The sequence below is a fragment of the Pleurodeles waltl genome, chromosome 11, assembly GCF_031143425.1.
Source record: "Pleurodeles waltl isolate 20211129_DDA chromosome 11, aPleWal1.hap1.20221129, whole genome shotgun sequence".
In the NCBI taxonomy this organism is placed as follows: Eukaryota; Metazoa; Chordata; class Amphibia; order Caudata; family Salamandridae; genus Pleurodeles; species Pleurodeles waltl.
Genome location: NC_090450.1, coordinates 245,984,861 through 246,000,168, shown reverse-complemented (window position 1 = coordinate 246,000,168; position 15,308 = coordinate 245,984,861). Strand labels below are relative to the sequence as shown.

The 15,308-nt window shown below is 37.6% G+C and overlaps 1 protein-coding gene across 5 annotated transcripts in view; it reads left to right on the top strand.

The window, feature by feature from the left end:
• Positions 1-15,308, top strand: part of DOCK10 (dedicator of cytokinesis 10) — a 1,618,956-nt gene that overhangs the window by 452,943 nt on the left and 1,150,705 nt on the right. For all 5 annotated transcript variants that reach the window (XM_069213493.1, XM_069213489.1, XM_069213490.1 and 2 more), the window contains exon 2: positions 5,892-6,011. In XM_069213493.1, coding sequence (XP_069069594.1) covers positions 5,892-6,011 — 120 coding nt within the window. The remainder of the gene's footprint in view (positions 1-5,891; positions 6,012-15,308) is intronic.

The window sequence follows — 15,308 nt, the reverse complement described above, 5'->3', positions numbered from 1 at the left end:
AGAAATTAGGATTTGGACATAGGTTGTCCCTGTTTCTAGCCATATTAAGACAAGCATGTGTGGGAACAGGCTAACACATGAGGGCAAAAGTCAAAAAAAGAGACAAAAGTAATTTGGATAATCATCTATCTTGGACGAAATAAAGTAATCAGAAAAAAATAAAATAGGCAGGCGAGCATGCTAACTTCTACTAAAAGTCAAGGGGAAATAACATTTGCAACAGAATACACCACTCGTAGGGTCAGCATTCATTTAAATTTTGTCAGCAAAGCATGTAGATCATTAGCAAAGTCTGTTAGAAGCATCATCAGAAAAAGTGCAGACCACTGGCTGCACTGGAAGACAACTGGAAAAGAACATCCAAGGGGAGAACTGGAGGACAACTTAAGAGCGACTAACTTAAACTTAAAAAGTCCATCCCTATAGTAAAAGTTCACGAATGTCTCTGATTTGACTGTTCAGTGGTATCACATCACTCAAAAGAGAAAATATCATTTTTTTTAGCACAAATTGAATTTGCAACGTAACTAAGATTTCTTGTGTTTGGTCTGAAGTCATCTCCTGCTTCCATGTGAATCCAGTAGTCTATAACTTTTTTCCAGCACTATGCAACAAGACTAATTCTTCCCAGGATACACAATGGACCCATCTTTCCCACATGAATGTTCATGTTGCAAGAAACAATTTTATTTCACGTTTATTTTACAGGCTTAAATGTTCCAGAATCAAGGTCACTTGGAAACAACTTGTGAGATTTAAACAATGGGCCCCTTTACTATTCACAAGAAACAACCTAATCGAAAAATTCATGGTCGGAGAAGAAGAATGATTCATCACTTTTACTTGACTGCAGGCTTAGTTATGCTAATACATTAAATATAATGCATTAATATCATTATAAATAAAACAAACATAATGTGCAACTTGTAAATTCAGCAATTATAATATATCGTCATAATATGTAAACACGTTTTGTTAAGAGTGGAAATCTTTGTTAAAGCATCACATTAAGTATGACAGAGAAATGCAGTTATTTTTCTTCTCACATATCTTTATTCTAACAAATCAAATTAAACATTTTAAATCAAATTTGTTTCACTACTAACTCTTACTCTAATGCATAAAATATACTTCTACATCACTTGAATCTTGTTAGCACATTGTACATTCTGGTAGGCACAATGGTGTCATGGTGTCTGCCACAAATAAAACGTGAGCACTTCTAAAATAAGTGTCAGTGCAGCTTTTCTCAACTTTAGGCAGTTAAAACGTGAAAATAAATGTCACCTAATGCTGATGTCTGGGTCACTAAAAACATTACTAAATTTTATGCTCCAACACCTTTGCTCCACATGACTTAGCTCCACCTATTTTAAAAGTAGTAGTCAGTTCTTGAGTTGGCTTTCTCTTTAGTTCTGTGGAGAAGCAGTGCCAAATGTTTAACATTAAAAATGTACTTAGTGTTTCTTATAGCTGTGCATTGGTACCGTCTCAGGACCATGATGTTCCTCTGCACTGTTTCCCAGTTCACAGAAGTAAGCATGCTGGGATTTGTAGACCCATTAAGTAAAGTGAAAATAATTGTCCTGGAATGTTTAGTGCATATGGGTGAAAAAAGACAGATTGAGCAAAAGTCACCCACAAGACATGTAGCCATTTTACTGTTAATATTTTCATTGCAGTATGAGGTCTGGAACATACCATGTACAGGTATGTTGTTAGTTGCCAATGCCTGTTGGTCTACGTGTTTTGCACACAATCTGCTGTCTAAGCTCTCTGGCGGTCAGCCTGCTGTTTTCGTTCTGAGTCACTGAGAACACATAACTGTGGCTGTGCCATTATGCACTGTGAGAGTGACACAAAATTATAATCAACAATGCATATATTGTGTGTTTTAATTTCACTAAAATAAAGCGGAGCATCCAATGCATTGTTGAAGTTGCTTTCACAGTACAAGATTAATAATCCATATTTATATATGTGTGTTAAAATGGTGATTTCAACTTGCTAGATTACAATATGTATACCCATTTATATTTATGTATTTCATATTAGATTTTATGGTGAATGTATGCATAATTATGTGTATCCATATTTTGTTGAGATATTAATTGAAGATGTACACGTAGTCATCTATTTTGAAAGTGCATTGAAGTATCATACTAAGTTAGCTTGACGAAAGACCTACAATGTTGTTCTGCTGTTTGCCTAAACTTTAACGTGGAGCTTGCTCACGTTGTAACATTGTTAATTTGCAGGTGCAACCATCTTAGTCTACAGTTAAAGAAAGGACTATTACGTTTTTGAGATAGTAGGATACAGGAGGATGTTTTTGCAAGGACAAAGGGAGCATTAATGAATTGAGAAGGAAGGCTCTCAAGGTCATCCTAATGTTTGATTTGTAGCGTGAGCATTTGAAGCAAGTTGCAATTCCAATTGTGCACAGAAGATGGAAAACTACTGGTGTGGATTCTTGAATGATCTGCACGGTCTAAATTGGTATTTATTTGGCTAGATGAGAACAGACCCCTTTACCCTTTGGTGAGTGCAGATTCCCCTGAGACTTAGAGAGGCATAGACCTCTCTATTTCTAATCAGGTTGAGTGGCTTTATGCTACGCAAGCCTCTTTTCAATCAATCAATCAATCAATCATTTGTTAAGTGCGCTACTCACCCCGTAGGGTCTCAACTTTTTTTCAGAACTTCTACTGAGGTTTCTATTATGCTGCCACTTCCGATCATTTTCATTATTCCTTTATTTTTTTTAGAGATAATTAGGATTTTCTCTAAAGCTTAGCAAGGATATTTAGAATAGGTTAGTTTTCAAATGATTAGGCAAGAGGACAGCGATTTGTATAGTAACCTTCAAATCCTATTTCTCATTTTATATATTGCTGCAACCAAGATTCTGGTATGCTGTATACTTATATGATTCAGTTTGATTCAACACTTTACTTCACCTTTGATGATTCTGTACTTACATAGCATATTTTTGAGTCTTATTTACTTAAGCCTGGCCTTAAATTTATTATAATAAACCTTTCAACGTTAATCTCTGACTCCAAGAGTTAAAGTGTGACCAAAGAGATTAAACTGTTAAGTAATTTGAAGTATTAATTTTAACTCCTCTTACCCATCAGAACTCCTAAAAAGGTCCTTCGAGAAAAGTAAAACAAGAAAATGGACACAGAGCATCTCAACTGTCAGATCTGAATTACTTCAGTTATATCATTCACTTGTCTGTCTACATGTGTGACGTATTTCTGTATACACGTTATCACCCAATATACAGGCACTACAAAAAGAGAATAATATGTTAAAGTAGCCCAGATCTAATGGCTTTGTCAATGCATTCTTAATAGACAACTCTGTACTGTTTTCTGCTTACTCAACACAGCTAACCACCTTTCATTTCTTCACAGCGTTATGCTAAACAATAATAAGTTTACCTCTTTAAGTGAAACGGGCCCCAGTGCTTAGTACTTGTGATAGGCAGTGTCATCTGGTACCCTAAACAGTTGTTGGGGCAACCAACCAAATATTTAGGGTACCAGCCACAAGTGGGAGGGAGGGAAAATGAAGAATAAAAATGCACTTACCTCCATTGGCTCACCTCTTCCAGTTGTTGTGCAGTCCTTCAGTGCTCTGAGTGCAGCAATTGAAGTCTCCACACCAATCTCATACTGCTGATAATGTTAGCAGCATGAGAGCAGCAACAGGATTGGCTGAAGGGGGCTGCCTCAATTCTCCAGCAGGCACTAGGGGACTGTTCCTGCTCTCCACTCAGCTGTCTCAGACAACTGAGTGGAGACGTTTACACTGGGCATGCCAGGCTGGCTGTCACACGATGGCCAGCCAATATGACATATGCAGTGTAAACTGGTGGAGTGAGCATCACTCCCCTGCTGCCAGTCATCAGCAGCAGCCCCAACCCCAAACATGGCCTGGCTGTGGAAAGGGAAAATAAAATGGTAATACATGCATTTTATTACCATTTTATTTTTCACCTTATTGTCTGCACTGGCAGCAGATGAGCGATGCTCCTCTGCCTTAAGAGAGCGGCTGCCACTGATGATAGGACTGCCAGCTGATTGCATTAAAGGTGGAGTTTGTAAATACAGCTTTAGTGCCCCCACAGAAAATATAATCCCCCTTAAAAGGCAGGTAAGATGTAGATACAGTATATTGACACACTGCAGGGTTCAACTACGCATGCTTTACAGAATTTGATTTTATAAAAAGTTTAGTAAAAACTAAAATGTATCTATCTCCTACTCTCCAGTTGCTCCTTGCTATACTCTGATGTGCAGGTTCACATGTGCATTGATTTGTGAAACAACATTGGAAATTTTATGTCAATCTAGTATACATCCCTTTGGAGAGAGGCTGGTGGACAGAATAGGTGCTGAGATGGACAGAGGAAAAGTATCCTGAAATGTATAGAAATAGCCAGTGGTATAACAAAGGCCCCCACAGCCCCTGTGGTGTGGGGCCCCTGGGCTCCAGGGGGCCCCCTCAGCACTGTTCCCTGGCCTGGAAGCCACTGAGTGTATCTGAAGGGGGGCCCTCCGTGTACTTTGCAGGTCCCATTCCTAGTTTCATTATGCCTCTAGGAATAACTTTGAAGAGCTTAGGTGCTTGCCTGTTCTCCACTGCATGGAGGTAAAATACACTCCATGAATTATTTCCAATGGTGATGCAGCAGTGCACAGAGGTGTCTAGGTCAGTCTGGGGCTGCAGGTAATGTCCCAGCAGGTAGACGTAGGGTGTAGTTTTAGGGATCGGAGATACCATTATTGGGGTATGCGGGGACTAAGCACAGGGGCACATTCTGGGCAGAAACAACGAGGGACATGGTGAAAATGTAGTTCAGGGCAAGTTGTCACAGGGCAAACAATGGCATGGGCAAATAGTGACACGTGAAAAGTGACATGGTGCAAACAGTGGCATGATTCATTTAGTGACTGAGTGCAAAAGATGGTGGGCTGGTTACATAGGAAATGGGAAACGTTGACATTGTGCCAGGAGTGATATGCTAAAAAATATGAAGAGAAAACTATGGCATTGTGAAGTCAAAAAGTGTTAGGTTGCACAGTCAACCAGGATTGCACAAATAGTGACATGGGTTGGCAATGATGGTGCAATTAGTGACATGCAACTAACATAGGGCAGGGGCAATCAGAGACAGAGACTAATGGTGACTGGGTGTCAACATAAAAATTATTGCTCCTGGGATAATACATAGAGCTGCAAAAAATAAAAACCTCTTCAGAGTTGCCTGTTAAACCTTTAGCTTTTAGCCATTTTAATTATAGAAAACATGCCACACAATGCACCATTTTGCTTTTTCAATGATTTTTGGGAATAGGAGACCACCTGGAAAAAATCATAGCTATAAACAGAATTTTCTCTAGATTTTTCTCGGGTAACAAATGATTTGCCAGGCATAGTGGACACTAATCTACAATTTTCCTGAAAGTTCCAATAGTGACTGAGAGCTCGCTCAGTAGCCTGTTTTCAATATCTAAAGTGCAACAACGTTACTTTTCTGTGTTTGGGTTTTATGGCTTATTCATAATCTTCGTGGCAGCTTCTGCACAAAGTGAAGATTGATTATTGATTCATAGACTGATTGCCTAAAATCATACTTCCTGAAATCTGCGCTGTCTGGGTTGGAGTAGAAAACTTTTAGGTGAGGAGAAGGTGTGGCCTGTTATTAAAACTAGTCGAGATTATAACCACAGTTTTAAAAAGGTACCATTTTGAGGAGCGAGTTTATGAATACTCAAACAATTGTTTCACATTTCATATACTACACTGTTTTGTTTCAAAGCAATGCACTGGAAGTCTGAGAAATTATTTATAAAAGGTTATGATTTGCTCTTTTACAGCACGAGAAACCAAAACTTTTAGAACCTGTCGACTATGAGGCTGTAATTGCAGAGATAGAAAAACATTACCAGGAAGACCCTCTGAAGGATCTCATATTGTTTCCAGATGATGACTTTTCAGTGAGTATTCTTAAAAATATGTTCAATGCTTTGCTCATTCTACATGGTGATAAAACAACGGTAGCTAACCTGCCAAGGGTCCGTTTTGTCACTGTGTACTTTTTAACATTAGCATCATAAAGGACTAAATATTGCATCAGTAATTCCACTGCCCTCGATGCCTAATGGCAGTTTACTGTGATGATTTCTAAAAACTTACTTAGATTGTCATACCATATCAGCTATTAATGAATGTTGCTGTCCACATAGGATGGTTCACAACAAAGTATTTTTAATCGAATCTCACCAATCATTGTCCCTGTCTTCACAAATACTTTTGGGATTATTTAATATCACAGCCCATCAGGCCAGTGGCAGGATGGAGAGATTGAACAAAATATTGAGTTTAAAATATGGTTTCTACAGAAATATCGTGATACAGAATATCATTGTCAGGAATACTGATTTTTTTGGTGTGAAATCTTGCTTTAAAATATAGCTGTTTTTAGTATCATTTTGATTATCATAGTTTCAACAAAAAAAATTCAATTAATTTAATGTGTTTTAGTCATCATATAGATTTTAGGTAGTAATTTTGTTAGTAAAACTGTTATTTATTTTTTTAAAAATCTAGTTTGTAATTTTAAGTACTTTAGTTTGATTTTTATATGTAATTAGTAATTTTAAATTTAGTGGTGCGTTGTTGGGTTTGTAAAAAACTAGGGTGGGAAGTTAATTAAATTATAATTATTTAAATGTAATTGTAATTTATTTTGTAATACATGAATTATTATGTTAGTTGTTTAACTGCTAGTTTGTTGTTAATGTATTTAATTATTTAAAACATTTTTTAATACTAATAGTATGTTATATTTTAGTAGCAGGTTTTAGCTTTGAAGGTAAAAAAAGTAGAAAGTTAATTAAATTATGTTTAATGGCAATTCATTTCTTTAAATTAATTATATAGTTAATGAATAATATTGGGAATTGCTTAATTGTAAGTTCACATTTTCACATTGATTTGATTCACTCTAATGTATATTTTAATTTTATAATAAGTAGTACAATGTTATATTTTACTAACAGGCTGTTGGCTTTGCTGGTCAATAGAGTGGGAAGATAATTCAATCATAATTAATTTAAATTGAATGGTAACTAATATTTTATATTACTTATTTAATTGATTACTAATTATGTTAATGTTTAATTATTAGTATATAGTTTTTAATGTATTTGTATTAATTTTAATGTAGTTTTTTAATTTAAAAAATACTAATAGTATGTTATATTTTAGTGGCGGTGTGTTATCTTTGTTGGGGAATAGGGTTTGAAGGTAAAATGCTGTTTCATTGCAAGTGAATTATTTATTGTAAGTTTACATGTTTTATTTTATTACTTACATTTTAATATATTTTGTAATTTTAAACAATAATATTCATTTAAAATTATTTTAATTTAAATGGTAGATATTTATTTACTGGAAATTAATTATTATGTTGATTGTTAATGATGTTAATAGTTCAATTATTAAATTCTGTTTTTACATTTAGTTTGTTAATTTTGGGTATATTTTAGTTTTTATTTTAATTTGTTATGCATTTCAATTTATATATTTTTAGATGTTATTTAATATGCTGTTACTTTTTTCTTTGTAGCTCTATTTTGCTTATTTCTGTGTTAAAATATTTGTAAAAATATTTTTAAGTTTTAATGTTATATGTAATTCTTTCAAAATCTAACAGTTTAGCTACTGTTGCTTAGACTGAAGTGGTAATAGTACACCTAACCTTCTAAAGTTCAAAGCTTTCTCTACTGTTGTTTTGACTGCAGCGTGAGTAGTAAATCTAAATCTAAATCCCCCAAACTCCAATACCTTCCTTGCTGGTACTTTTCTGGAGTGGGAATTGTAAACCCTACCCCTATGAAGTACAACACTTTCCCTACTGTTGTTTAGACTTGTTTGGGAAAGTACAGCACTTTCTCTACTGTTGAATAAAAAGGATGGTCATTATTTATAATAGTATTTTATTATTATTAGTTCTTTTATTTTTTTAGAAATGTTCATTTGTTAAACATTTTACAATATTTATATTTAATAAATATTAGATATTTGTGGTATGAATGTATTTTATTTGTAATATTAATTATTAAAATATGAAATTATTGAAATATTATATGTTAAACAAATTGGTTTTGTTTTGATATTCAGTGTACATTATAAGAAAAATTCTATTTTTGCTATTTTAATATGCTACATTTTTTTTTAATTGAGTAGTTTTGTTGGTTTGTATATGTTTGATCATTTTTACTTTATTTTACTATTAATTCTGAAAAATGTAAGAATATGAAAATTGTTTTTATTTTGGTAATTATTTTAAATGTAAATCTATATATAAACTTTAAAATATATAGGTATAGATATGCTGTAAAGAATTATACTTTACATTATTAAATAACAATTATATTACATCTGAGTAAAATGTTTTAAAAATGCACAACTCTTAAGATAATATGTTTTAAAAATATATATATCTGTATCTGTTTTTAATCCATATTCTTGCAATTTTTTTTTTTTTACATGATATTTTTGTAGCCTGCCATGGAAGGAACTCCTCAAGGACTGGTACTGCCGTGGGGTAGGTCTTATAGTATGTGTGGGCATTCATAGTAGAATATAAGTAGTGCTTACAGTAAATCTACCTGGAGTGCAGTTCTGCTCCACTTAGGCCTAGGTGGCCCAGCAATCATGCGCCCCAAGTTTGGATTTGCCCTCCCTGTTAACCTACATTCACACTTTATGGGACAATAAGATTTATTGTATTTCTTTGGCTCAGATCAAAATGTGATTCTTGGCCTTTGTCCCCTCTACTGGGCCATGTTAATTACTCTGTTTCGTAGCAGAGGGATCAAAGGACTCCCCATACAAAAGAAGCATTCAGCTGTGGCTGACTCATGTCCTGGGAAAGGTAGAGCTCGTCACACTGCACTTGGGCTGAAACAGCCCAAACTCAGTTGAACAAACAAGGGGACCAGACATTTGCAGTCAACACAATAGGGGCTTGCCTTTGAGGATTTGGTGACAAAGGATGAGGCAGCTCTGTCAGCTGGGGTTGGATCTGAGTGTCTTAGAGGAGCTTTTATTAGAAAAAATTGTAATTACTATTTTGGATTGTCCCAGAATGCTGTGCAGTGGGGTTAAGACAGAGGTGGAGGATGATGTGGCATTTAGGATTGGCAGGAATGCCTTCACAAGGGAAAGACAGACAAGAAGACCCTGGACCTGGGAGTGACAATAGCGAAAAAGGGGACCTACCTCGAAGGATAAGCCACCTGTTAACCTACAAAGATGGATTAATTACTTTAACTCCAGCTGACACCTAGGAGTAGAATGAGTCTCTCTGGAATCATTGTCCTGGCTCCATTATGCCTCAGAGGACCAGATTAAGGAAAAGACTTACTAGGGGACTTAGGATGGTTCCCCTAAGACTTCTGCGGACTGGCTTGTGACTCTGCTGCTGACACGCATGTGCACTGCAAGATGGACAGGAGGCCAGGGCACCTGGTGAGTATGACAAGGAAGGTGTTCTACTTGCTGACTGTAGATGAGTTGTGGAAGATGCCCCTCATGTCCCTGCAGAAGAGAGGACAGGTCTGGCTCAGTGAGCAGTAAAAATCCAGTTCACCATGCAAAGCACCCTTTGTAGGCCTGAAGGCCTGAAGAAAATTCTCCTGTGGCTAGGTTTGGTGACCAGGAACAAAACACCCCAAAATGGAGAAAAAAAACTAGTCCAACGGAACAAGGATATACCTGCTTAAAGATCTGCCATTTAAAACTCAGTATATGCATAGCTCTCCACTGCAACATTTTTCATCCCCCGGGGTCAACCAGGTCCCTTGCAGATGGCACAATGGTAATGTACAAGAAGCACAATCCAGAGAAACTTCTGGCAATAGAGACCCCATCTCCCAGGGCCCACTGCAATAGTTAGTGTCCTGGGGAACCCCATATCCCAGACACACAACAATGAGGAAGGCCAGGCCATTGACCCCCCTCTCCCAGTGCTCATACCTGGGCTCCCGAGGAGAGGTTTTCTATTATTTAAAGCATTCCCAGAGCTGGGTGTTTTGGCATGTGGTTTCTAGAGTGCCGGGATGGCTTGTGAGTGGTCCTATAGTTGCATTTTGTGGCTTGTTGACTGTAAAGAAAGACTCTGATACACGTTTATGGTTGCTTTGAATTAGAATGCTTGACTGACTGCTTACTGAAGACTGCTTACTGATGAACAAGGCAATGATTATCATGAATACATTCAAAATGTTTAATGGCACCATAGGTTTGAATGGTAATATAATGGTTAATCATGACAAATAGCTGTGTTATTAATGTGGTGACAATCTTACAAAGACAGTAGGCCTGCCTTATATATAATGACACCACTTTATAGTGTGAGGTTGATGTTGTATAGGTGGGGGCTATTGTGATCATGGGGTTCAGGACCGACTAGTAGTGAAATGTGATATGAAGGTCACCAAAGGTACTTCCACCTTCCTGAATGTATATATTTGTAACTTAATATGTAGCATTTAGTACTGTTTGTGTAATAAAAGTAATTTCCTTTATAAAAGTAAAAGCACTGACTGAACAATAATACATTGACAATTTACAAGTGGCCTGTGCCGCAGGTGCATCACTTTTTGTGACGCATCAGCTGCGCAGGCTGCACACCCATTTCTACAAAGCCACCCAAAGCTACTTTGTGTGGCTTTACACAGCCTTATAGATATGGAGTAGGACAACGTAGCCCAAGTCTTTGTGTTGCCTTACTTTTTGTCAGGGAGGCGTTTCCAAGGGTGTTGCGTGGGTGTTCCCACAAAACACTCATGGATTTTGATGCATTCCCAGATTTACAAGGTTTTGTAGACCTGGGAATGTGTCAAAAGCCTACACCTGTCCAGTGATGGCATAATAGTGATGAAACAAGGAGAAATATCTTGTGTTTCTCCCTATTTTTTCCCCTTTCTATGTAGAATGCAGCACACATAGAAGGAGGAAATCACCTCCATTGATTGTTTTTGTTCAGGAAGGTATCCATTCCTTCACAAAAACAATCATCCCTACAACGTAGGCACTCTTGCACCCTGATGCAAGGGTGCCTGCATTGGTGCATGGCAGCAATTTGCGCGCTGGGGAGAGGACAGAAATACACCATTTCTTGTAGATACAGCACATTTCTCCCCTTTCCCAGTGGCGCATGACAGTGCAGCAAAGCCATTTGCTGCACCGCTTTGGGCCATGGGCCTTGTAAATATGGCCCTGAGTGTGGTAGTTGTGTGGCAGTGAATTTGGATTACTAGCTCACACCACCTCTCCCGAGTAGGCCTTGGACTGTTCTGTTTTGCAACCCTGAGAGAGTCAAATGCCATAATGGGGTACTTGGTTCCCAGTAAAAAGACAATTGCAGAGTTACTACTTGTGAAGGGCTCCCATCCTTCCCAACTTAAAACCCAATTTCCATCACTGATCATGAAAACAGCACAGAGTGTTGCTAAAATCAATGAAAACGTCTAGGACTATGACTGATGTCCTGTTACTGATACAGTGCAATTGTCCATACCTAGAGCCTCTGGTGTCGTCGTAACAAATTGCACCACTGGTCGTATGGACCTTTGGATATCAACCGAATATGTATTCTGAGAGCTAACATGGGTGCAAGAAAGATAAATTACAGTGAAACTCATTTGGCTCCACAAAAACGACAGGGAGGATGGTTTCCAAACCATGAAGGTTTATTAGCAAAATAGTCAAAGTTACAGACTTTACTCATTCAGTAAATCATTTGTCAATTCAAACAAAAAAATCAGTAAAGATAAACAATATAACTGTATGATCAGGCCATTTGGTAGCATAAGTAATTTAACGGATATAAAATATAAAGCAGAGAGAGTATCTGTTCCATAAAGGAACTTCCCGAAATTAAATAAAACATCTTAAGGATGACAAGGGGAAATCCTAAGCAGATGGTGTCATTCTGAAGTGAACCAAATAAAGGTTCATGGCAAAGAATCATAGGCATTCAAGAGTTTAACTCCAGGAATAGGAAATCTCCAGAAAGTTAGAGATAGGTCTTTCCTCAGCAAAGTCAAGACAGAGGGGCTGATTATGAGTTTGGCGGACGGAAACATCTGTCCGCCAGAATCCCAATGGGGAGGATGCTGCTGCGCTGGCGACCTTCCCACAGGCCCCGATATGACTTTCCCAATGGTCTGATGGTGAAAACCAAGGTTTCCTCCGGATAGCTCAGTAGGAAAGGTGCTGCAGCATTGTCGTGGCTCGTAATAGAGCCGGCAGTAATGATGCTGCCCAAAGGGGACACCAGCACCCTCAAAATGCACACTGTTTGCATAGCAGACAGTGAGTATTTTGAGGGTGCTGCACAGGGGGACCCCTGCACTGCCCAGGCCATGGGCTTAACATGACAGGGTCACCCCTGAGTCCGCCTGCACTTGTTCTCTGCCAGCCTTTTCATGGTGGTCAAACTGGCATGAAAAGGCTGGTGGAGAGCAAGGTTGTAATCAGCAAGGTGGGAGTAAGTTCAGCACAGCCCTTACTGATTACAACCAAGACCATCGTCAACCTGTCTGGATCACTGATCCTGGACGGGACAGTGGTAGGTTGGCGGGTCTGCCTGCCAACCTCGTAATGTGACAGTTGGACCGCCACAGCTGCAGGCAGTCCGGCCAACACCGTGAGGCTAGCGGTCTTCAGACTGCCAGCCTCGTAATAAGGCCCAGAGTCTCCTAACAACTATACCAAGACACAGAGTGAAATACATTTAATTTCTCTCAGAATTTCATCCCAACAAATCCTCTTGTTCCCATCATCAACAAATGTTGCACTCAGCTACACAAACTTAGATGTATCATTTAGACGTACTGCAAGGTATAGGAGACACTTTCTCATCCTAATGCATGGTATAAAGCACAACTAACTCTAAATTAAAATTATCAACTAATTAAAGTTGTTATCTTTCTCCTGCAATGAGTTGGGAAATATGAAATCAATTTCATATTTAACAGTGAAATGCTTTTGAAGAGTTGAAGCCTACTCACAGTCAGGACAACATTAAGAAAATACATTTGGTTAAATGTGAATATACTATAGGCCAATGATTATAGTTCAGTTACACAAAGTATTGCTTCTTATACATATATAGCCACATTTAACACATGGATTGACATATAATTAGTCAAGGATATAAAGCATAGAATTTCACGCTGCACCGGCCCCCTCAATGGCTATGATAGCCATCACATAAGACATTTAAACACCCTACAACTGTATTAGAATTTTGTTACTCACTTCTGTGTACACATAGATGCCTCCATTTCCCTTAACTCACATAAATCATACATTTTTCATACTCCAATTTAATTTCTTCTCTTTTCCTCTTTGTACCCATTTTCTCTATGGGTGTTTTCTGTGCCTTCATCAACCTAAAACCCTTCACTTTAGCAAATCACAGGAATACAAAAAATCAAAATTTGGTCTCTATATACCTCCTAGACATCCACCACCAGTGCTACTAAAGCATCTCTCAATAGTGGAAAATCCTTTCCTAATCACTTCCCAGGCACTGGTTGCTTCCAATTCTTTCAAGTCTTTTGACAATCCAGTAATATTCTTTATGTTTTCTGATCTCCTTTTTCTTGCCTGGGATGTAAGTATAGCACTGCTCTACTTTCAGCTTCTTATTGACACTGATCTCTTTTATGAGTAAAATATCTAAAGCAAACCTACTTTGAAAAAGGATATCCCGTGGCTATCAATTCCTTATCAATAGCAACCAAATCTCTGGCAGTATGTATCCAGAACAGTAACTGAAAGAAGTGAACGTAACATGGTTACATCTTGTGGGGGGTTATTAGCTAAGGCTTGTACTTTAGCTTGATCTGGCATTATACCCCCAACAGAAAAGATATGACCAAAGAATATGAGTTTTGTTTTGTGGAACTCACACTTCTCTGCATTCAAGGTTAAAGCTGCATCAGCACGTAGTTGACAAACTTGTGTAATAGCTTTATCATGTTCCTTTCTTGTGGCCCTAAAACAATATGTCATCACTGTAATTGAAAGCATTTGTGACAGGTTGTATTATGCGTCAAATGACATCTTGAAACACTTCTGCAAATGATGACATATCGAAAGGTAATCTTTTATATCGGAGAAAAACAAAGTAAGTAGAAGAGGTAGTAATGTACCTGCAATTTTCTTCATGTTCCAACTGATGAAATCCTTTGTTCAGATCAAGTGAGAGAAGAATTTGGCACCATTTAACTGTGTGATCATGTGGGTAATGTGCAGACCGGAATCGTGTTCTCTTTCAATTGCCTTAATAGCTCGACCCAGGTCAATCCAAATGCATACAGCTCCTTCACTGTCCTTTTTGGGTTATATCACTATGGGCAAAACTCACAAAGTTGCTTAATGACATCATGTTTTAGTAAAGTCTCAAGTTCTTTCTCAATAGCTTTTTGTAAATGAAATGCCATTTGTATATGTCTTTGACCAAGAGGACGAATGTCCGCGCTCATTGATATGAAGTTTCAATTTTATGGTTTTCAGTTTTCCTAATCCATGAATCAATAAAGTGAACTGACTTACTATTTTGTGATAAGCATTCTTGTTGTAGTTCACCGATATCAGTATAATTTCAGCAGCAATATTGAAAATGAGTAAATAGGTACTTGATGCATTACCTTGAATAGCATGAATGGGTACTTGTACCTTTGTCTTTTTATGTTTCAGGGTTGTTATGAATAAACCTTGACTTTTTAATGGCGTTGATGTAGCCCATGTATGCACTTTAGTTTTCAACGGTGTGAGACCAAGGAATGGAGACAGTTCATTGTATTTCTCCTCAGGCGTAATGTTTATTGATGCACCACTGTCAATAATAAAAGTTATGGAACAGCTATTTATCTTCAGTGTACTTTTTAGAAAATGTGTGACTGACTTTTGTGATTTTTCTCATCGATGTTCCTTCGACTTGTAATTGTCTTCACGTGAAGCCAGTATGACATGTCCACGTTTTTCTGAATGAAACATCGCACATCTGTCTTCTTCACTGTCACTTGACACTGAAACTGAAGAACTCTTATATAAAGATTTAGATGATGATTGACTTTGTTTAGTGTTGATTTGCCTTAGCTCATGTTGCCATTTTGCCTTGTGGGCATGTGTAGAACGTTGGTTCTGGAACGTTTGGGCATCCATTTTGTTTTCTTAGTGTGACTCGCTGGGGCTTCATTTACAAGCCC